This window comes from Cylas formicarius, unplaced genomic scaffold (assembly GCF_029955315.1).
Source record: "Cylas formicarius isolate icCylForm1 unplaced genomic scaffold, icCylForm1.1 PGA_scaffold_8__14_contigs__length_24414737, whole genome shotgun sequence".
Taxonomy (NCBI): Eukaryota; Metazoa; Arthropoda; class Insecta; order Coleoptera; family Brentidae; genus Cylas; species Cylas formicarius.
The window spans coordinates 15,239,694-15,262,974 of NW_026844361.1; the positions used below are offsets into that span (position 1 = coordinate 15,239,694).

Here is a 23,281-nt window from a genome sequence, read left to right on the forward strand (position 1 = left end):
ATTTTTTTTCTTTTTTACATAGTATTCATTGCTATCCTCAATTTTATGAATAAAAAAAATGCACAGCATGTCGATACGCTTCAAATGTTCGATTTTTAAACTTCGGCAACCAGGATTCAGGGCAGGTTTCGCATAGGCAACCCTATGCCGGCGGATTGGACATAAAAAAATATATTTTGATATAAGGTTTATTACTAAGGGCAACAAAAAAGTAGGCAACCAACCATTTGCTTATTCTACAGGGCTTATAAGAGTAATAAATTTTTTAATCACAAGTCGGTGAAGTAGTATAATAAAAAATGATTGTTGAATAATTAAATAAAAATACTATGGGCAGGAACTATTCATTTTGTGTTATAAAATTCGTCGCCCTATTTGTTTTTTCTTCTAGGACAAATTTACCATAAAAAAAGTAACACTTAATCAATAAATTTCAATTGGGAAGGCCGAAGCTTCCGTAGATTTGAGAAAAAGAGGGAAAACCGGCAACGTGGCGCGCGCGCGAAGCGCGAACGGCCCATTTCCAGTTTGAATTTCAGTTGGCCGCGGTTCGTTTGGGAAGTCTGACTTTTCATCAGGTAGGCGTTGATAGCGATTGCCACCTGTCGAGACGGGAGACGCGGCGTCTGTACAACTTGTCCGAAAGTGCATCAAATCGAGCGGATTAAAAGTGCGAGGATATGTTCTAAGGGAGGTGGACGCGATTTGGTGGAGTGTTTTCAGTGAATTTGCCGCGGTTCCTGCGTTTTCGACGTCCGAAAAAATGAAATTGGCGGCCGCGCTTTTGTTGATCGCCGCGACTGGATTCGATATTCAAGGTTAGTTCACGGCGGTAACCGGTTTCTTGGGGCGTTAGACGCGCAGCGCTCTTTGACGTGAAAGTTTTTCGAATTTTTCTTAACCCGCGATGGGAATTTATTAGGCAGGGTCAAGAAACCGCGACCGGGCTTGCAGTGTTCACTCCAAAGAGTATAAGATAGAGGGGAAAGCTCCCATTAGTGGCAATGTTGAAAACCATAGGTACACGAGTTTCAACGCCTCTAGTGATTGTGTCCAGTCATGAAATGAAAAATGAAATGTGAAAAAAAAAGTCGAAATAGTTGAAAATTATTGAAATTTATTAAATTAATAAATATCTGAAAATGCATAGTAATAAAAAAAGATTAATGATAATCTTAAAATAATGAAACTATAATTATAACGATAATTATATTGTAAAAATCAGCTAAAAGCACGCTTTTTTTTAGTAAATCATTTGATATACGATAAAATTTATTCTATTTAAAAACATAATATAAAACTTGGTGTAAATAAAGTTATCTCATAATAATAAAAGTTTTCTTCAAAGACACCTATTACTTATAATAATAAAATTTTTCAAAAAACTTATCACTGCTGTAACAGCTAAAAATCTCTCATTCCACTTAGTAATATGAAAAAATATAATTTAATAAAAGAAATATAGATAGAAAATATACTTCAACGTATATAGGAGTTTAACAATGAAATAATACATAAAAAATATTTTTGCTTACATGACTACCGTAGATAACTAAAATATATATATTTTACTCAAACTTTTCCTTAATTTCTTTTTTATTGGTCCTCACTTTGGTTTGAGTTTTTTAACGGTAGTTCATCCTGTATTTTTCCTCTTTGGTGGTCACTTTGCTTTGGTTTTTTCATTGGTGTTTGGAAGTTGAGAATTTAGACAATTTTCTGGTTTTAATTTTTTTTTATGTTACAGTATCAATCTTTTTGAAATCTGATGAACCAACCAATATCCAATCGTTTGCTTCACTGATTTATTAATCCTATCATTGCTACTAATGCATAATGGGCTATTCCATTATTCTGGTAAGATTTAGGCTAACATTTGAATTTTTCTTACTTTAGAAGGTACTAAGTAAATAAAGCGCTGTTATCCGTTACAAGCTACTGTAGTAACCGCCATGACAGTACTTAATACTTTAGCATTCGTAACAGTATACGCGACCTTCCCCTCTATCTGGTACTCTTTGGTCCACTCCATGAGTTTGGTTAAAAATAAGCGGACCGGTTTTTCGGCGGTTTGAACGTGGTCCGAACGGGACGGACATTTTCGGTGACCTTTTTTTAGGGGCGAAACCTAATGTATCGGGCGTTTGTTTTTCGACGGTTTTACCGGGTATCTCGCTTATTAGTATGAGGTTTCGCGACACTTTTTGGTGACTAAATCTAACAGTGGGTTCGTTGCCGTTTATTGCTTAAAATTCGGGGTATACGCAGATTTTTTATATTTTCCATTATTTTCAATTTAAATGGCCACCGTGTAAAGTTCTCCAAACGATATACCGTTTTTTTATGGTTTTGACTTCGGAATGAGTTTTAAAGCACGTGTACCACAAGCCAGTGCCGTATTTAATATGTTAGCCGACAAGAACTGTTGTATTTTAATAGTAGGGCAATTTTCTTTGATTAAACCGTTATATTATTAGAAATCTTCCTAAAACAATCCCTACTTGGTATCTGAAAAACAAACACATTTTTAAGCTTAAACTGATTTCCAATTAAAGGGCTGAACATGATGTTTTCCTAGGAAAGTAATTCAAAATCTTATGTAGATAATCGGTTTAAAACGGATGTTTTCCCAGTTTGCTATTGGTTGATTTGTGGGGGTTGATTGACTCGAGAAAATTAATGTTCGAGATGACTAAAAGACAGTATGGCACAGTACGTGACATACTTGTGAATGGTGTTCAAGAAAGAAAAACGCGGAAAGATTGTGGATTCCCAAAAAGCCTACTTGTCATGCCGGAATAGTAAGACGGTTGATATACGATACGTATCAGAAGAATGCTGTTCTAACAATTAAAACTTTACATAAAGAGTTGCGTAATGTTTGAATGTTGAATCAAGAAAAAATTAGGAGTGGAGGACAAGATATTTGAGATCTTGATAAAATTTTGCCCATGTTAAATACCGGATTATGTAGTTAAAGCGGTATATCGTTTGGAGAACTCTATATTTTTGGACGATACGACTGAGCTTGTCAAGACTAACCTGTATGGTTGCGTTTAATATTAATCCTAAGTTTTGAAAAAAATATATTCGGTTTTGCTAGCGGGCCATGATACTTTATTTTAAAAACAAAAAATATTGTACTGTTATATTCAGAAATTGTTCCGTTTCTGCCAGAATGCTGTTTCTTTTTTGTAATTTGTCATGAAAATTTTATTTCTTTTCTGGAAACATTTCATTATTTCTCTATAACATTACACTAAAATAATAACAAATTCTCTCTCATGTTTTCTGGAACCTTATTGTATGTCCTCATAGCTAGCTAGCAGAAGGCGGTTTATTTCCACTTGAACACATTTCATAAATATTATTTAGAGATCTAGCATTGCAATCATGCTAATCGTTAGTTTTGATGAGAGTTACATTAGATTTCTGTGTTTTATTTAATATTTTGTAAATGAATTTCAAACTCCAATATAGTGCTAAGTCTCGGAGTGTCAAGTTCATTATATAATAGAATAATTAAGCAATAGTTTCAAAATGTGAGAGGAAAAAGATATTATAGATACTACGTTTCATTTTCTCAGTGAAGTTAATTCTACATCTGAATATTACTGAATATTACTGGACTGGCATTATTTTTTGTTTTTTTATTATATTTTATATTCAACATTCTGGGACCAGTTAAATTTAGCAGTCCTAGGTACTTCATACGCTAAACTTAGTCTATTTTTTGATTATTTATTCGAATGTTAAATGTTTGGGTTTGCTTATTTTTTTGTTTAAATATTATAAGTTTTGTTTCATCGGTAGGATTTTTAGTTTATTATAATATGGCCAACTTAAATAAGGATAAGATTGTTCAATGCTTTTTCCTCCCCCGTCTGTGTGAACTTGCACAGCATCATCAGCAAAAGCGAAGTATTGCGCTCCATGCTCAGCAATAATGGTCCCAGCAAAGACCCTTGAGGCACAACGCTGTCATCTAACGTGGCATGTTGTTGTCTACCAGTTAAATATGACTTGATAAAACTATATCATATTATTCTAAAGCCCAAGTTTTCTTAACAAAATACCCCATTAGAGACATTTTTTTAATCAACAATAGTAAACAAAAAAATAATCTAAAAACATCCAATATTTGATTAAATAATTATTTGTGAAACTATTTGATATGTTTCATTTGGATATTTGGCCTTAATTGTGTCATCGATATTTCTAGCTAAATTTTTGAAAAAAGAACATATCAAGAAAATTAAATTTCGTCCGTTTTCTAGATTTTATGAAACTTATAATCACAATATTCGTTCCCACTTGTTGAAAAAAAGTTTTTATTGTATTTTTTATATATTGTTTTGACATAATGGTTTTTTAATTATGACGAAATTGAAAGAATTTAAACATAATTTAAAAAGTATTTTTCAAAACCGGTGAAATCTTTGCAAACTTCGTGAATTGTGTGAAATCATATGTTTATGTGAAATCTGTTGTACTAATTTTGGTTAGTGATTTGCCCCTCGAAGAAACCGTACTGAAACAGATCTATCTGAATATACTTCTGTAAAAATACTAACCTTTTTTGAAAATTATTTTTATTTCCCTGTATTTCGTCGTATTTCGCCGTATTTCTTCGTGTTTACCTTGATTACCCCATATTTCCTAGTATTTCCCTATATTTAATTCGTATTTTCCCATATTTCCTAGCATTACCCCTTATTTCCCAGTATTTCGCGATATTTCCTTGGCATTTCCCTATAGGAAGGTAAGTATTTCCTAGGTGGTTCTCTCATCTCGAAAATATATTTCTGGACTCTTCGCTTTCGCCCTGCCCGCTCGGTTTTTGGAAATTATGCAAACATTTTTTTATTATTACGCTGGCTTATGAATTATGTATGACCCCGACTTCCACCCCGCGTAATTTGGCGTCATATCCTGTTTTTTTTTTCTTGCTTCCGCCGTTCAGTTCAGGGGAGGGGGGGTTGAGAACGGCTGGTTGCACTGGTAAAACGCATTTTGTATAAGTCCCTAATATATCGAGAATAACACAAAACTAGTAAAAAATAGTTTTTCACGATAAGTTCTGTATTTTTGTTACTTATATCGTAACGTTATTTTACATGTTTTTTATTAAAAATTTATTTATTTTTTTATATTTTTATTTATAGTTTTAATTAAAAGTTAAATCAATTAACTGTATATTTATTAAAATTAATATGAGTCTGTTGGATTTTACTGATTTTATTTTGGGAATCTACATGACAAACATTTTAATTTTTCTTTTCTTCTATATAATAGTTTCAAATTTTTATGGGTAAATAAAATACATATTTTTTAAAATTAGTATGATTTGTTTAATTTTTTCGAAAGACAAATTTTATTTTTTCATGTAATATTCCCAAATCTGTAATATTTTCATTAAGTACTTATTTTAAATAATTAATATACTTATTAGTTAGTGTATTATAATTATACCCTAATTTTGTAATTATATAGATATTTATAATTAGGCAATATATATTTTATTTGCTATTTTCAGTTTTTATAGAAAAAATTGTTCTAATCCAATTTAGAATCCATTTAAAACTGGGAATTTACAAGGGATGGGAAGGGTCAAGCAGCTTGCCTGAAGCCACAACTGTTTCGTACGATAAACAATTATTTATTTTCTAAAACAAATTAAATAAAAATAAACATAAAATTTAAAAAGTAGATTTTTTTTTATAATTGGTAAATTATAATTTGTGTGGTAAAAACTCTCCAGAGTTTACTACCTTCTTCCGGAGTAACTAGGAAGTAATTATTTATTATTATTTATAATATATTTATTATGCATTTATGATGTTATGAAGGACAATGTTTGAGGAGTTTTATATTTAACTTACAGGTGCTCCAGTCAGATGTGATTTTAACATTGATTGATATCCAGCTTGGAAAGACTTTTATTAAAAGTTCCTTTGGACTTTTAAAATTATCAATTTCTTCTTCTTCTTCTTCACTTCTGCGTGTTTTACTTCAATGTAATTTTTCATTCCATCTTTTTCGTGGGTTCCTCCGACCGGCAGGCGATTTATCTCTTGCTATCCTCACTATCCGTTTTTCGGACATTCTATCTATATTTTGATTCCATTCTTGCTTTCTATTTGTTGTCTAGGTGTTAACGTTTTCAATTCCACATACGTGTCTTATGTTTTCATTTGTTTCTCTTCCCAGAGTGTTTTCCCTGCTATTTTCCCTAATGTTTTTATTTCATTTGTTGGCAGACATATCTGAGTCTTAGATGTTTCCAGTCTTGTTTCAGTGGTATATGACATGACCTGTCGGACTACAGATTTATATATGCGGGATTTTGTTTCCATATCGTGTCGTTTAAGCATCCTGCTATTCTATTGGCTTTGCAGTTTGCTCTCTTATTTCATACTGTTCATTACCTGCTCTATAATTTGGTTATCAAGTTCCAGCTTACATGTAATTGGCTCTTCAGAGATTACTAGTGATTTAGCTTTTTTGACCGATATCTTCATGTTATATTTCTTTGCATTTATATTTAACTGATGTAGTAATCTTTGCAAATCATCTTGATTCTCAGCTACCAATACACTATCGTCGGCGTGACACTACACTTGTATTTCTGTATTACCCATTTTATAGCCTTGTTTTGTTTTTACTTCTCTAATCATTTCGTCTAATATAATGTTAAATAATAAGGGTCTTAGTGAGTCTCCTTGCCTAATACCTGTAGTTGCGTCTATAGGTTAAGTGAGCTCTGAATTTACTATAGCTTCTACTTTATTTCCAGGCTCCCTTAGTTTATTTTGATAAGAATTCCCACAAAAATCGCGTTTCAATATCAAAAATGAAATTTTTCATTCTACCCAAAAAGTTTGGGTTTTGAGGTACACCTTCTTAATATTTATGTAGGGTTAGCGACAAGGTAAGTGATGTAACCTTAAAAAACAATGTTTTTGATTTGCAGCAATAGATAATTATTCTATAGTAAAATCGTGTTTATAATTCAGTCTGCCCGATATGACTGCTATAATTAACATTTTGTTGTTATTATATAAGCTTAAAACCGTTATCACAGTCGCAGTTCTTATCGCGGGTTATCACAATGAGGTATAAAATGTTTATAATATAAACATTTATTTCCTGGTTTCATAGGGCAAGCCTTTTAAGCGTTTTTACAGATTTTTATCCTACTCAAAAAAAAATATTTTCATGTAGTATGTTTTAGTGAACATTGGGTTCTTAACGGCAATTTCGAATGGCTATGTTTTGGGTGCCTCGTTCAGCAGAAGAATTCGTACACGCGGGGGCGTAATGATTTTTGTTGAGGAGGGTGTTGAGTTTCAATCGATTGACGTTGCAGAATTTTGTGAGGACATGGTAAGCGAGATGGCAGTGGTGAAATATGTTCACTTGAATATCTTAGCGGTCTGTATTTATAGATCGCCAGAAGGGGATATTCACCTTTTCTTAAATAAACTCAACGATCTGTTTAACTTCATTAATGTTGGAAATAATAAAGTTGCTTTAATATCCATTTCCAAGGGAATGTTAAAAATTACAACGACAAAATGAACAAGCGCCACTTCTTGGATTTCACGCTCTCCCATGGCCTTGAAGGTCAAGGCAGCAAAACTGTTTGGATAACATTTTTACAAATTTTGATTATCAGAGTGTGCAGTTACGTGTAAGATTTATTACCCAACAAATGCAACTGACAGGGTGCAGACGGTTCGCCATAGGCGTATAACATAGTAAAAAATATCAAAAAACGTAATCCTAAATTTCCCGATATCGAAAATATAATAAAATCTGATAGGGCTGCTTACACGGAGAAAATAAAATTAAGTAAAAAGTCCGCTAACTCGTTCTACATAAATAAAAGCAATAACACTTCTAAGGCAGCATGGGAGGTCATCAACAGGAAACGCAAGAGTGGATCAAATTTTCATTCACTAGGTATCACTCCCGACAATTTTAATGAATATTTTTCAAACGTAGCAAATAAATTAACCTCAAATATATATACGATCCATATAATATAAATATACTTACGATCCAACTGAGTCTATGAGGGCGCTATGGATAATCGTTTTTCTTTCCACGAAGTCTCATATGATACAAATATCAGTATTATCCAATACATTACAGAAGCAATACTTATTCCGTTGACTAAGCTGACGAACAGGTGCATATCCGAGGGTATTTTTCCCAACTCCTTGAAGTTGTCCAGAGTGATTCCAGTTTTCAAGAAGGGCGATGTAAATGATATAAATACTTATCGTCCAATGTCTATTATCCCCACAATCGGTAAAATTATTGAAAAGATTCTATATTCTCAATTAGTAGCTTACTTCGAGGACAACCGTTTGTTGCCTCCGGCCCAGTTTTTTAAATCTACTTGTGGAGCGATTAGTAGAGTTCTTGATTAGGTTTATGCAGCTTTTGAAAGCAGAGAGTACTAGAGAACGTTTGACTGTGTCCGGCATGCTGTTCTTCTGAATAAATTGCAGAGGTATGGTGTGGTCCTGAATGAAAAATCATCACAAATTGGAGTTGTTGAACATGGAGTACCCCAAGGATCCATTATGGGCCCTCTTCTATTCTTGATCTATATAAACGATATCCCTGAACATGTTGCTGACATAGTTTGTACATTGTTCGCTGATGATACTACCTTTTCTTGTCGAAGTCATTCTGAGAACGACTTGGTGCACAGGATGTAGGGGGCACAGCCCGGGGCTAGTGATTGGTTTCGTGCTAGCAAACTTAACCTCAATGAATCAAAAACACAACAAATTATATTTTCTTTACGCGAGTCAACATTCAACAATCCATTACATGTGAACTGTCTTGGGGTTCTGCTTGATCCGGAATTGACGTTCGAGCAGCATATTATTGGTTTTTGTGAGAACCCCTCCAGGGTGGTGTACTTGTTGCTCGGTTTGATCGGCGAGGTCTCTCAAAGTATAGTCGGAATGGTATATTTTTCACTCTTTCAGGGATAATTTAGGTACGCAATTTTGGTTTGGGGTCACTCCTCACATACCGAAAGAGTTTTTCCAATACAGAGGCTAGCCATCAGGGCGATGCCGCAGTTGAGTTTTAGGGATGACATAAGGAACCAGTGTCAATATCGCCTTCATATTAATGTTTTCCACTATCTCAAGAGAAACAGAAATGATAATAATAGGTTGATTAATTACTCAAGAATTGCAAAGACTAGAAATTATAAGAGTTATTATGGACCTAAAGTCTTCAACCTATCGCCTCTAAGCGGCAGAGAGCTGCCGGAGAGACAACTCTCTATTAAGGTCAAATCACTTCTGCTGGATGGGGCCTATTACTCATTTGATGACCTTTTTACCAATTGTAATAATGGTTACCGTTTTCTGTGTTATTTCGTGGTGCCTTTGTAATTTTACATATATGTAGATTTTGCTCAATGTTTTTGCTGACTTGTGTAAAACGGTAGGGTTGTTAACGTTAATAAATTATTATTATTATTATTATTATTATTATTATTATTATTATAAAATGGTTCAATGTCCTTGACATAACGTGGACTCCAGAAATTTGTGTTTCTGCCGTACAAACCTCTAGGCTCTAGAGACGTAATTTTGTAGGTCAGCCGGGCACTATTTCCTTCTAGATGGCGAATAGTACAGGGATACTTTTTGGTTTACGTCATATTCTAACAGAATCCCTAACATTTGGCGCCATCTAATTTGGTCAAAAGTGATTAGGTTTTATCTTCTTGAACAGTAGAAAATTTGTTAGGGTGACATCGAATAGGTTGTTCTATATTTAAATTTATGAAAAATTAACTCTACCTCTACTTGTTTAGTAAAAGAATTTGGTCGTATTTTAAGTACGTCGTAATGCGGTATCAAGTTCGATTATGGAAGTTGTTACATTGTTTGCGGCGTTCTATTTTTCATTCCACGAAAATTCGTCGGCGTTTGCTTTCAATATTCTTCTATACATCGGCTTTCGACCAAAGCCGCTTACGTCGGGTTTATTTCTGGATAGAATTTTCTTTAAAGGGAGGAAAAATATTTTCGTATCGTTCGCGGAGACGGCATTAAGTAGTTCGCGATGTGTATACAAACGCGTACACGTTTCGTCGTTTCGCTTTGTTTCGATTTTTTTATGGGCACGGGATTATTTCTTCGTTTGACTATACTGTGGAATCGTGCACGGGGACCGATGGTCAACTTTCAGGAAAAATAATTTGACTTGGCAATGCCGCGTGTCGCTTGTAGATCCTGTAGAGTGACTTTTTCAGTAGGTCTTTGTGTTTCTCCAACATATGGCTCCCCACATTTACAGGGCATTTGGTGGACACACCTTGTGACCGTGACTCAATGACCTAAATACAGTCTTAACTGTGTATTTTTTTTTTTCAAAGAAACTTCCACAGACCACTGTAATATCATTTACTACTACTACTATTTCACATTAGAGGTATTGAGCGTTCCATCACAAAATACTCGTCACCACAACGTTTCAAAGTCACTTGCCATTGTTGTTCTTCCTTACATTTAAAACATCACTGATGAATTTTTTGATCAAATGCATGTTTTCGGAGATATTTCCCACGCTTTGAATTTGTCAATTCTGATGGTGATGTCAGTAAAGGTATTCGTGCTGTTCTGCGAAGATGTACCGAAAAACTAACGGTCGTAGAAAGAGTATAGTATGCAACACGTTCGGCAAGCTTTATAAGTCACTCGTTTATTAAACACTCGGCATTTGACTTACGAGTTTATTTGGCACGAGCGGAGCGAGTGTTTAATAAACGAGTAAAAAAGCTATGTATTTTTCTCTCTTTCACTGTTTAGGTTGAATATGTTTATTTATGTTTTCTATATTTTTTCTATATTTTTGGCGAAGCATTTCATAAAATAAAGCCATTTAGATCTTGTATATATAATACCATGACACTTGAATCAATTTAAATTGATTAACACACTGTATCATTACAGTGTGTGTCAGTCAATATCAAATTTATACCTCATAAAAGGCCAGTATTTCAGGCAAACTCTGTTTTGTAAGTGAGCAACATGAGCAACAACTAATAATTTATACTATAAGACCTACAGACCTGAAAAAAATACAAATGGTAAGGTGTTGGAAGCCCTTAGCGGATGCAATATAATGACGAAACATAATACAGGGTGTCCCATATCAAAAAATACAAAACTTTGTCATAATTTGAAAACTAAAAGAAAAGATGAAAAAAGTAGTTACTCTGTTGGATTCTACTTAAAGAAAAAATCTCTATCAAATCGCGAAATTTTCAAAATCATCATGTAACTCGGAAACGCAGTAGGATAACAATATTCTGTTGACGGGATCTCCACACAAAAGTAGCAACATTATTCGCAAACCACAACCGTCTAGTTTTACTAATACCCTTGATATTCCGTATAAGAGTTATTGTTTTATTTATTCAACTGTTAAAGTAAATAAGTTTTCTAAATCTGAAGAAAAGAGAACTAAGATATAGAATTTTGAAAAAAAATTGTATTTTTTAAAAAATTTATTTTAATACGGATACCGAGCGAACTCGTGGTATTTTTTAAATAGCGGTCTTAAATTGGTGTATTTTTTAAATATTAACTGGCTTTCATAATGAGTAAAATTCGTAAGAATTATTTGAAAAATCTATAAAATATTTGGGAATATCATATGATCGTGTGAAATTGTGTGGCGTATAATACGACCAAAAATGTAGTGTATTTGTCGCTTTGGCGCTTTAAGTATTTTACAGTACCTTAACCGCAGACCATTGCAGGACCGTTTTAAAACCCATCCCAGCAGATGTTTATTCTGCATTAAGTAGGACTTACCTGAGATTGACCGTAACGAATATTTGTAGAAATTTGAACTTTTTATTTGAAACGTAAATGGACCGTTTTAAATTTGATTAAGCATTGATGCTGCGGCTTATTTTCGAATAAGTACAAGCGTTTATTTTAACGTCAGGTGATATGTATCGTTCTTAAGGGTTTAATGTAAATGGCAATATGTTATAATGGGTGTTTTTTTTTCGATGTATAGAACTTTAAGTTGGCATTACTGTTCAAGATGGCGGCCGATTTAACAGCTGTCAAGCGATTTGTTCTCAGTTTGGTTGTGTGCGGAATACGTATCGCGCACTACGTCCATTTTATCGTCGACAATCAGAGCAGTTAATTCGATTAACCATGGAACGTTTTCGCACCACGTTTACTGTTATTGATAACTCGCATCCCCAGAGACGCCGTACGGTGCGTACAGAAGAAGCTGTTGCTGCTGTAAAGCGTAGCATTGACGAAGCACAGCACAGGAATTGGATCTGTGTCCATCCACTTTATGGAAGATTTTGCGGATGGATCTTGGTTTACGTGCTTACAAAATCCAAGTCGTGCAAGAATTGAAGCCAAACGATCATTAAGTAAGGCGTAGATTCGTCGAATGGGTCCAAAACGAGATTGCCGTTGTTCCCGATTTTCATAAGCGAATTTTGTTTAGCGATGAAGTGCACTTCTGGTTTAATGGCTGCGTCAACAAACAAAATTGCCGCGTTTGGAGCGAAGCTAATCCTCAAGTGTATGTCGAAATACCGTTACATCCAGAAAAACTGACTGTTTGGTGCGCTTTATGGGCTGGTGGAATCATTGGTTCGTACTTCTTCAAAAACGATGATGCCAGAACGTTACAGTCAATGGTGATCGGTATAGAGCTATGATTACTAACTCTTTCATTCCTGAATTGAATAATCATGATGTCCAGAAGATGTGGTTTCAACAAGACGGCGCAACATGTCACACAGCTCGTACCACAATCGATTTATTGAAAGACCCGTTTGGTGACCGCCTAATTTCACGTATTGGACCTGTGAATTGACCTCCAAGATCTTGTGATTTAACACCGCTAGACTTCTTTCTGTGGGGCTATGTAAAGTCATTGGTCTATGCGGAAGGGCCACAAACGCTTGACCGTTTGGAAGACAACATTCGCCGTGTTATTGCCGATATACCGCCACAAATGTTGGAAAAAGTCATCGAAAATTGGACGTCCAGATTGGACTACATCCGCGCCAGCCGTGGCGGTCATATGCCAGAAATCATATTTAAAATGTAATGCCACAAGATAATCTTTCGGATAAATAAAATTCATGTCAATCGAATAATCCATCGTTGTTTTATTGCAACTTAAAGTTCTATACATCGAAAAAAAACACCCATTACAAGCGTTTATTTTAACATCAGGTGATATATATCGTTCTTAAAAATTTAATGTAAATTGCAATATGTTCGTATATATTACGGAGGTATTTGACTGTAATCCTTCCAGTAAGTACGTATTTATGTACCTGATTCTCGAGCTTTGACCCTTCGAGGCTGTTTTTCCTGGATAGTCCAAAGGGTAATGTAATCTATTTCTCTTACGGGAAAGTTTCAAAATTATCATTTTTGTGTTATTCGCTTGACTATTAACAACATTCTTCTTCTTATATTCTTGTGTCTTCTACATAGATTTCTTCGATTCTTTTTTAAGGCTATAGATTATATTCTCGGTTGATAAAGGTACGGCATAAGAATACAGATAAATATTTAATAGAATCTTACAATTAAATATTTTTTGAAGGTTCCTGTTTTTTCACTGTTTGATATGTAGAGACCGTGGAATGAAGAATATGTTCCCCTGTTAGGAGAAGACATGAAAAACAACGCAGAATTTGAAGACGAAATAGACATGGTAGTCGAACCTAATGCCTTTTTTTTGTTTGTGAAAAACGTCAAAGATTCAAGATTGAAAACATACTTATATATGACCGTCCTGGAATGGTTATGGGTAGGGGTGTGCTCGGCAGGGTTTTGGAGTAATAAACAATAGCAAAGTTAATCACGGGGTCGATTGTAAAAGCACTACATTTCTGGTCGGAGTATACCAATGTCGGATGGTGCAAATCATATCGTATAGATTCGATTCCGACCAAATCTAAATGGTGCAACTGCGATTCACTGCGGCAACCACGAAATTGTGCAATTAGGAAGCGCGAGCAGGTGCGTTCGGGCGATGCATTCCGCGTGCATTAGTCCGGGGCTTAGTTTTCCGGTCGGCGAGAAAAAAAAAGCAGAAAGCGATACAAGGATGTCGAGAGGCGTCGAACAAAGCCAGACGGTGCCGCTGTTAATCCCGGATTAGACCTTTATTACTACCCCGCCCCCGCCCCTGTTCCCCCACGACCCCACGTTTAGGTCCCGCCGACTCCTTCCCTCACGGTAATGAAACATAATTTAAATATTTCCTTAGCAGGAGAAGAATAAAATGCAGTTTTAATAAAATTAAATCCGGGCGCTGGAAGTTCGTATAATTGCTTGTTTTTTGTTTTTTTTTTTTGCTTTTCGGATTGCACGGATCCCCCGGAGCCTGCGATATCGCTCGCGCAAACTTGTAATTTAAACTTCATTTTAATTCTTCGTGCATAAGTTTAATTGACTTTTTAAAGTTTCTTCCTTCCCCCCCCCCCCCCACAACCTGCTTGTTACGATTAAAACTTCGCCAACGGGCGACTTTTAAAGCTCGTTTTCAGGTGTCGCGTTTGGCTTAAAGTCGGTCATACACGATCGGGCATGCTCAAATCGAAATCACCTCGACTCGGAGGAACGGGGGCCAAGAAGATAAATGGCAACGTTGACATGATTTGACGCCTTGAAATATATCTTCTGGACAAAGTTGGATTTAGATTTGAAAATATTGACACGCGTAGTTGCATTAAAGGGACCCGACGATTGGTGGAATGGACGCAATAATATTTAGCTCAAATTCAACAGCATTTTGAATGAACCTCGAGGAAAAATAAAATCGGGTAAGAAAACTCTTCTATATATCCAACCAAGAGGCGTAATAGTTTATGATAATGCTTTCACGACACTTTAGATAAAAAAGTACAAACGATCAGTCTTAAAAAAAATTCCTTTTGAAATTCCACTTTGAAGATACTACTAAGAAACTAACCAAATCGAATGATAAAACTCGGTGTGAATTAATTACAGAGATAATGTGTTTGTTGACTACTTAAACACATTAAAGAACTAAGAAAAAAGACACATAAAACAAGCAGTCTACCAAATATTTCCTCAAATTTGCCAAGAACCATTCTGACATGTGCGGAATAGTAAATTTTTAGGCAACCAAATATTGGATCCCCTGTACATTTTATAGCAAAATTGTAATATATTAGATTTTTGATATAATATAATTAACTCATATGTCGAGTTAATTAATAAATTTTAATAAGCCAATCTTTAATTATTAAATTCAATATGATGGAAAAATTAGAAGTTTTTTACAACACTAAAAATCGCGGCAGTAACAATATTTTTATTTGTGATTGTTATGCATTATTAAATGCTCTTTAATAAAAAAAAAAATTAAGAAAAGGTAACCATGATTAAGTGGTATTATGCAGGAAACTGTTTTAGAAATGTTTATAGTTTATTTCCTTGCTAAAACTATACTTCGATTTCAACAATTAAACCCAATTCGAGTTCGAAGACACAGTCATAAGTATGAATGAGTGTCGATAATTGAGCATATTACTGCATATCGAGGAAAACAATTAAAGAAAAGACAAGTTTGTCGCAAAGATCGGGAGATCTGGTACGAGATGGATGGTTGTATCGGTCATAATTCCCGTATGGTTAGGATGTATTTGAGAAGTTCTTTTAACCGGAATATTATTGGCCCAAGGTGCCGATGTTGTTTTAATTAAACTGTTTCAGTGGAACTTAGATCTAGGCTCAAGTTTGTACTCCGATGTTGAGATGGGTATGTGAAGGTTCTATAAAAAAAAATACAGCTGTAAACCACTTGATTAAGGGATTTCCGCTGTGTAAAACTTGTACACGAAAGTATTAACAATTAACGATGCGATAAGTTACTTGTTAGTTACCCCGTATATTAAATACTCTGCTTGTAAATATGTAGTGTTGGTTTTTGGTTAAAGATCATGATAAGTTTCACATATAGGCCAATCCATATTTAAAGAAAGGTTTGTACGACCTTGCTCAAGTCCTACTCCTGGTGGGCTAGTTCAGTCTGCTTGTTTTTGTTATTTACATTCCATGCAATTATCATTGGTAGACAGGTGAACGAAACTAGTGCCACAGTGTTTACGGGGTCTGTTCGATGGACTGAGTGCCAAGCCGGAACTTGCAGGTTAAGTTACCAACCACGTGACCCAGTCTTAAAATATATATTGATATAACGATAATCGAAACTAATTCCAAAGCAATCGGCATGAAACAAAGAACCTTACCTATACAATATACCTCAAAAATACGGGAGTCAGGAAGTAAATTAATGTACAAAGTTAACTTATGAGCTGAAAAATGTTGAAATGAGTCAAGATTTAAATTTTACATACCAAAGATTCCATTGGGAATGTGCCACATGGTAACCACGATTGACTAGAACTAGGAAGATAGAACATAACCAGGAATAACCAACCAGATGAGCAATCAGCGTATAACGTGATAATTATGACGTTTTTATTCAAAACTATTTCAGCTCGCCTTGAACCACTAACACGCTATCTTTTCGCCCTCGGCCCAAGTCAGAAAGTCCCTTACGCTAAGCAGGTCTCTTCTGCTTTTCACGGAACTCGTTGGGCACGACTGCAAAGGTCACTCGCCCATTGCCGACTTCCGTCCAAGATTTTTTCTTTTGGTCACAGAGCAGCAGTTAACAAAAAAGCTATTACCAACATTTATTCTCAGCTTGCAATATTTGACCGATAATCCGAGCTCATCCGGTCTAAATACCGGTGTGAACAGGAAAAAACAAAGGGACCGACAACGATTACACTTTTAAAACACTCACCAGACACTAAAAACACTAAATCCACTCAGTGGAAACCGATTCCATAATTTTCGAAGTTTAAACCACCGGAACCTTTCGCCCAAAGTAGCAACGCCACAACATCAACAATGTTAGAAATGAATGGAGGGTTGTTTGAACATTTACTTAAAAAATAATGTTTTTTTTCCTTTTAACAATGTTTATTTTTAATAAAAGACTTGAGGGTCAAATTTATAGTCATTCCCTGATGCTTCCTTGTTACTTAAACCGTCCTTTTAATGAAATTCATTCCAACAACCCTTTAAGGAAGTCTTAAGAACCGAGTATGAGTTTGATCCTAAGAAAAACATTATGACATATCTAGATACTTAGTTTATTTTGAATATAACTTATAAATTCAATGCTAGTGAACGTAAAAACTCTGCAATTCAAGAGGTACATAGGAGAATATACTCCATATTTCCTTTAGCCACTGATGATTTTAATAAGGAAATCTTTAATAATAATAATTACATTTTATTTGTCAAAAAAAAACAATACATCTTTATGTCAGAGAAGAAGATAGTTTAAGAGAATACCTTATAGAATCATACTCAACAAAAGATGTACCTAATTCTGTAGCACCCTAGAAGTCTAGAGACGCATGAGTATATCTTTCATTACTAATTTTCTAATGAAGTATTCTCATATATCATCATCATCATCATGATCTTATAGTCAAGTATATTTTACTATTCTTCTGTTTATATTTTTCTTCAACAACCGACGCTGGAGGAATCCAAAAGTTTTGTAAACAATAAGAGACTTTTGAAAAAATGGGACAGTTTTTGAGTTTGAATGTGGCATTTTTTCGGCAGTATTTTGTGAAACTAAACCATCACAAGCACCGGGGGCGGAGCACCCCCTAGAAGGACCCGGGGGCATACAAGCATCGGACCTCACGTCGGGGGCGAAGCACCGGGGGCGGAGCACCTCCTAGAAGGACTGGCGCCCCCCAGTGGGGGGGGATTGTATTTTGAGGTTATGTTGTTGCAGAACTCTATTTATGCATCTACTAGATCACTGTTTAGAAATAAAATCGTGCAGATTAGTGTGTGAAATTAAGAGGCAGCGATTTTCTCTGTGAACAAGGTCAACACGGATCCGGTCCGAAGGGCAAGCAAAAGGCCAAAGGGCGCCAACAACAAAATTATACCGTCCTCCTCGCCGTATTTAAAAATGGAAGGCAATTTTTAGTTTGCGTCCCACAATGGGGCGCAGTCACGGAGTTTCATAAAAGTTCTCATAAATAAGTTGCCCCGTCGGGCTTTGATCTCGACGAAAATTATTTCTTTTCCTTGTAAATTATAGACGAAGGAACGCGGTCGGAGCCGTATTAATCTGAGGGTGGTGGGGAAGGGGGTGACATGGAAATTGCAATTTTCGCTGTCGCAGTCTGTATAGTCTGTTTCCGCGATTGCATATTTCCTATATAACAATTCTCCAATGAAGTGCTGAAAATTGGTTAGAAACGCAACTTTTTTTACGAGCGCGAGGCAAAAATAAAGAAAAAAACGACAAATATATTGTTTTTAGATGACAGGTTTACAAAATTAAACTTTTTGACAGATTTTTTTATTTTGAGAACTGACTTTATATAATTTTGGTAGGCTGATTTCAAAAATTCTGTGCATTTATTTGTATCTCCTAAGGTTTCTTGCAAATATTGAATGAAAAAAAAAACGGTATTTCTAAAATAATTTCTTTTTTTATTCAGTAAAAAATTGGAATTCTAGTTTCAAAAGTAAGAAAAAAAACTTTTCTCATACTTTTTTTAGCCTTCGTCTTTTTGCTAGAAACCTACGATGTCCGGAGATTCGCCTGTGTGTTTTTAAGGGCATAACCCGTTTTAACATCCAGCAGTAGTCCGCCATCATCCATATGCTTAGTGTCCTGAACTTCTCTCCTTGTTCTTCGCTAACTGCTCCAAGGTCTTCAGGAAAACAGTTCAAGTGTGGAAACAGGAAATACGCTTTCAAACTCATATTACAACCTAGATGATAAAAATGTATGAAATTTCGTAGTTTTCGCCCTTCGAGTTCCCAAGAAACTGATCAATTACTTCTTTAAATGAAACCCAGATGTTTTTTCCCACATTGGTCATTATGTTTTGTGTGTTTTGTGTTATCTGCGGCCCAATAATATTGGCATCAGATATGGCTGAAAATTTCTCGCACAAATATTTGAAACACTGTCCATTTTGGCTTTAACAAACTGCTTCATCAAATTTTATATGAAGAGGAGGCAGTAAAACTTTTTTGGGGTCAACTAAGCTATCTTTTAATACAGTTTTGCTGCTTTTTTACTAGTTAATTAATGTTTCAACGCAAATGCCTAACATGGAACAAACATGTTCATGTCATAGGTATGTATGTATGTATATGAGCGTTTTTTGGAAAAAGGCCCCGCAAAAATATACTAATAAAGAAACAGCTTTTAAACATCAAAATCACTGTAGACCTGTGTAACCAGTTTAAGTATAGTGGTAATCAGTGGTCATTGAACGTTCTGTAGAAAGAAAAAAATATGCTCGACTATAAGATTTATTATATTTATATTATTATTATATTTAAGATTTATTATATATTAGAAAATTTCATTAGAAAATGATTCGATAGGGTGTTCTCCCAAATTATCTCCTTTTCTGACATAAAATTGTATTGTGTTTTTTTGACAAATAAAATGTATTGTTATTATTATTAAATATACATATTTCCTTATTTTTGATTAGCCAAAGAATGTGACTTGGCTAATGTAATATATAATATATATGTTAACTTAAAGGGTGGCGTAAGGGTTTCAACCCTAAATAAAACTCTCCCCAAAAACCCCCAAGCACTGTTCTATTGGACCACCTATTACAACATTGCCTTTCGGCTCTTCGGTCTATGTCGTGCTGCCGTTCGTTCTTGCGTAGCCGGAACAGCATGCCGCTCGTCCGTCCTGACTCAGCATACGTGACTTTTGGCGGCCATAGAAGAGATATCGCTAACATATCTAACATATCAGTACAAACGTTCTGAAAGAACCCTTTAAACAACCTAAGAATGTATTACTTATTAATGTAATACAATTAACTTGTTTTTGCACAGTTTAGTTTAATAAATATTGCACCGAATATCGCGTGCCTGTACAATAGTTGAAAAGCTTGAAAACAAATGTTAAAAGAAACTGATATCTGAAACACAGTCAGTCCTTTAGTTAACGCCAATTTTCAATAATAGAGGGACCCATTTTTCAGTTTTTTCTAATTTGCGGCGCACCCTGTACATTTTTGAGAAATTGTCAAGAATAAAAGTTTATGGAGCCAAATCTTATGCGTGTTTTGGTTCAAGAATTTTTTCGGTTCCATAGACGGTTTTCGAGAAATGATCTCCTTAGACCCTTGCAAACGCAGTTTTTATTTTTTTTTAAATACTTCCCGCCCCCCCAAGTTCAATAGGTTCTGTTACAGAAGCAAGCTTCCTCTGTGTGTGCCAAATTTGAAGAAGAAAAAAAAAGATGGTTTCCAATGTCCGATCTAGTGAACTGTAAAAAGGAAAAGGACCGATTTCATCGATTTTTTGAAAGTAATGGTAATAATTATTATAATAATTATCGGGAAACTTGTGCATTTCACAATTTAAATGAATGGCATAATTAGAATCCGAACTTTTATTTTTATACGCTCTTTTACCTCCGTTAATACATTTCTTAAATGTTTTTCCTGTTTGTCCTATATAAATTCTGGGACATGATCCACATTTCAACTTGTAGACTCCCGGATTTTTGAGTTTTTCGTAATTTAGCTTTATTTTCCTTTGGTATTTTTAGTTTGAAAAGCAATCTTAAAACCAAATTAAGATAGATGTTTCAAAATTTTGTTGCTAGGTTCTTCTATGTATTTTATTGTTTTATAAAGTTTGGGATATGGGATGAATAGAGTTCAGAGTTATTTGAAACTGAAACTATCAAGGAGGGAACATAACCATTGTTAAAATCTACTTGTTTTACAATATTTATTTGTTTTTCAAAATATTTTGTCCAAAGTCGTATATTAAGTAGTTTATGGATAAATGAATAAAAGACAACCATTTTATGTGTGGGAAGGTGATTTAAGTTATTATGTATTACTTTGTCCGTGTGTGAAATCTAACTTGTTCTGCAATTTAGTTATAGTTAAGAAATCTTTTATTCAGAGGATGTTTCAGTATATTTTTTAAATTGTCCATGAAAATTTCTTTTTTAGCAATATAAAATTGACCATTAAATTGAAAAAACTTTTGAATTTAAACAATAAACAATAATAAATATAGGGAGTGCCCTCCGACTGTTCTACTCTTGATATTATCCTAACATTTTTGTTTATTTTTCGGCCCATAATATTAAATCCAAATAGTAATATTGAAATACAATTATTTTGCCGAAAATGGGTTTTCAAATGCGTTAGATTGTGGTTTGGCAAAATTGTGGAAATATTTGTTTAGATTGCTTGTTTTATGTTTTTTTTTGTATTAGTTGCTGTAAAATGTTTCAGAATTTATAATTTTTCTTAATATTTTAATGTTAAAGTCGTATTGCAAGAAAATTTTTTTTGTTGATGTTATTTGTGTTGCCCTCGAAATGATCGCCGTTGTTTATTTAATTTAAGAAGTGGAAACTGGTTGCTATTTAAGTGCTATTTAGTGGCAATTTTTCATATTAATATAAATTTTAGAATACCATATTGCTTTTAAACCTAGACGTGATGTCAAAAATTTGTTCGAACTAATCGACGATGTTAAAGACATTTAAAATTCCTGCTCCTAAGGCAATTCTAGTTTCCTTAGACGTCCCAAATCTATCATAAAACAAGACATGTTAGATAGTTTCATAGGTTGTTTAGACCACTAATTGCAGAAATTTTCATGGACAATTTAGAAGATATACTGAAACATCCTTTGAGTGAAAGATTTCTAGATAAGCGCTTAAGGTTACATTGCGGAACAAGTTAGATTTCACTGACTACTTTGAACAGAAAATTTTAAAAAACAAATAAATTTTGTAAATCAAATAGCTTTTAACAATGGTTATGTCCCTCCTTGATAGTTTCAGTTTCAAATAACTCTAAACTCTATCCATCCCATATCAAACACGGAGTCCAAAAAAAGCATAGGAGAACCTACCAAGAAAATTTTGAAACATCTATCTTAATTTTTAAAAAAACAATAAAAGTAACACACAAATATCTATTCTTTTCTTTTTTACAGTTCACTAGGTGCATAAGACATTTCAAAATGGCGGCGATCGGACATCGGCGACCATCTTTATTTTTTTCTTTTTTTACTATTTTTTGGACATTGCTATGAAACACGATAAGTGACGGAACACCTATTGAGTTTGGGGGGACTGTGGGGGTCGGGAAGTATTTAAAAAAGAATTACAAACTGCGTTTGTAAGGGTCGGTCGGTCATTTTTTGGATTATGTACAGTGTGTGTCGATTTTGGTTAAAAAAAAAACAAAATGATCCTCAAAATTGTCGTTTTTATGGGTAAATTATTAGGCCCAAAATGCAAAACTATAAAAATGGGATAATTTGGTTTAAACAGTATCATAACTTGTATGGAGAGAGAGTTTCAGGTTTCGTCTATTATACAGGATGGACAGGGTGCGTGCATAACAAAATAACATCGATTTTGCGAATATTCTGTAGTGTTCGACAGGAGCACTATAGAAAGGCAATGCGCCTCTTGACGACAATAAAAATAAAATAAAACAAAAACGAAATAAAAAGCTGCTCCGTGCTACGCGCTACGAACTTGCCCCGCCCGGCGACGATGTTTCGAAAGTATACGCGCTTGGCAACGAACCTTATATCTGGGCAACAGTTGGTCCTAGGGGACGCCTATTGGTACATATCGAATCAGCGTAAAAAAAAACTTTTTTTGTCTGTTTCTTCGTTATCTGTTATCCGTTTTTCTGTAGACACGGCATTAAATAGACATAACTTTCGAACGGTTTGACATACAATGTTCAAATTTAACTCCTTTTAAGCAGTCCGCGGAATACATAGGTCCAAGGACAATGGCCACCATCGGAACTCGGCGTCCATCAATTTTCGACTGTTTTTTGGATATCGTTATGAAACACGACAAGTGTCTGAAAGTTGAAGCTATCCACTTTATTTTTGACACACATATGAAGCTTGGCTCCCTGACGGAACGTATTGAAATTGAGGGTGCTGAGGGTTCGGGAAGTATTTAAAAAAAAATGAAAATTTCGCTTCGCAAGGGTCTAAAAAAAAAATAATTTCGAGAAGACGCAGATGATTCGGCCCCATAAAATTTTTCAGTAATGTACATGGTGCCCCACAAATTCAAAAAAACTGAAAAATGGGTCCTCCTATTATTGAAAATTGGC

At 34.6% G+C, this 23,281-nt stretch overlaps 1 protein-coding gene across 4 annotated transcripts in view; it reads left to right on the forward strand.

The window, feature by feature from the left end:
- Positions 1 to 552: 552 nt before the first annotated feature.
- LOC132706791 (fasciclin-3) overlaps positions 553 to 23,281 on the forward strand; it is a 448,477-nt gene continuing 425,748 nt past the window's right edge. For all 4 annotated transcript variants that reach the window (XM_060678330.1, XM_060678331.1, XM_060678333.1 and 1 more), the window contains exon 1: positions 553 to 818. In XM_060678330.1, the coding sequence (XP_060534313.1) occupies positions 764 to 818 (55 nt within the window). In that variant the 5' untranslated portion in view covers positions 553 to 763. The remainder of the gene's footprint in view (positions 819 to 23,281) is intronic.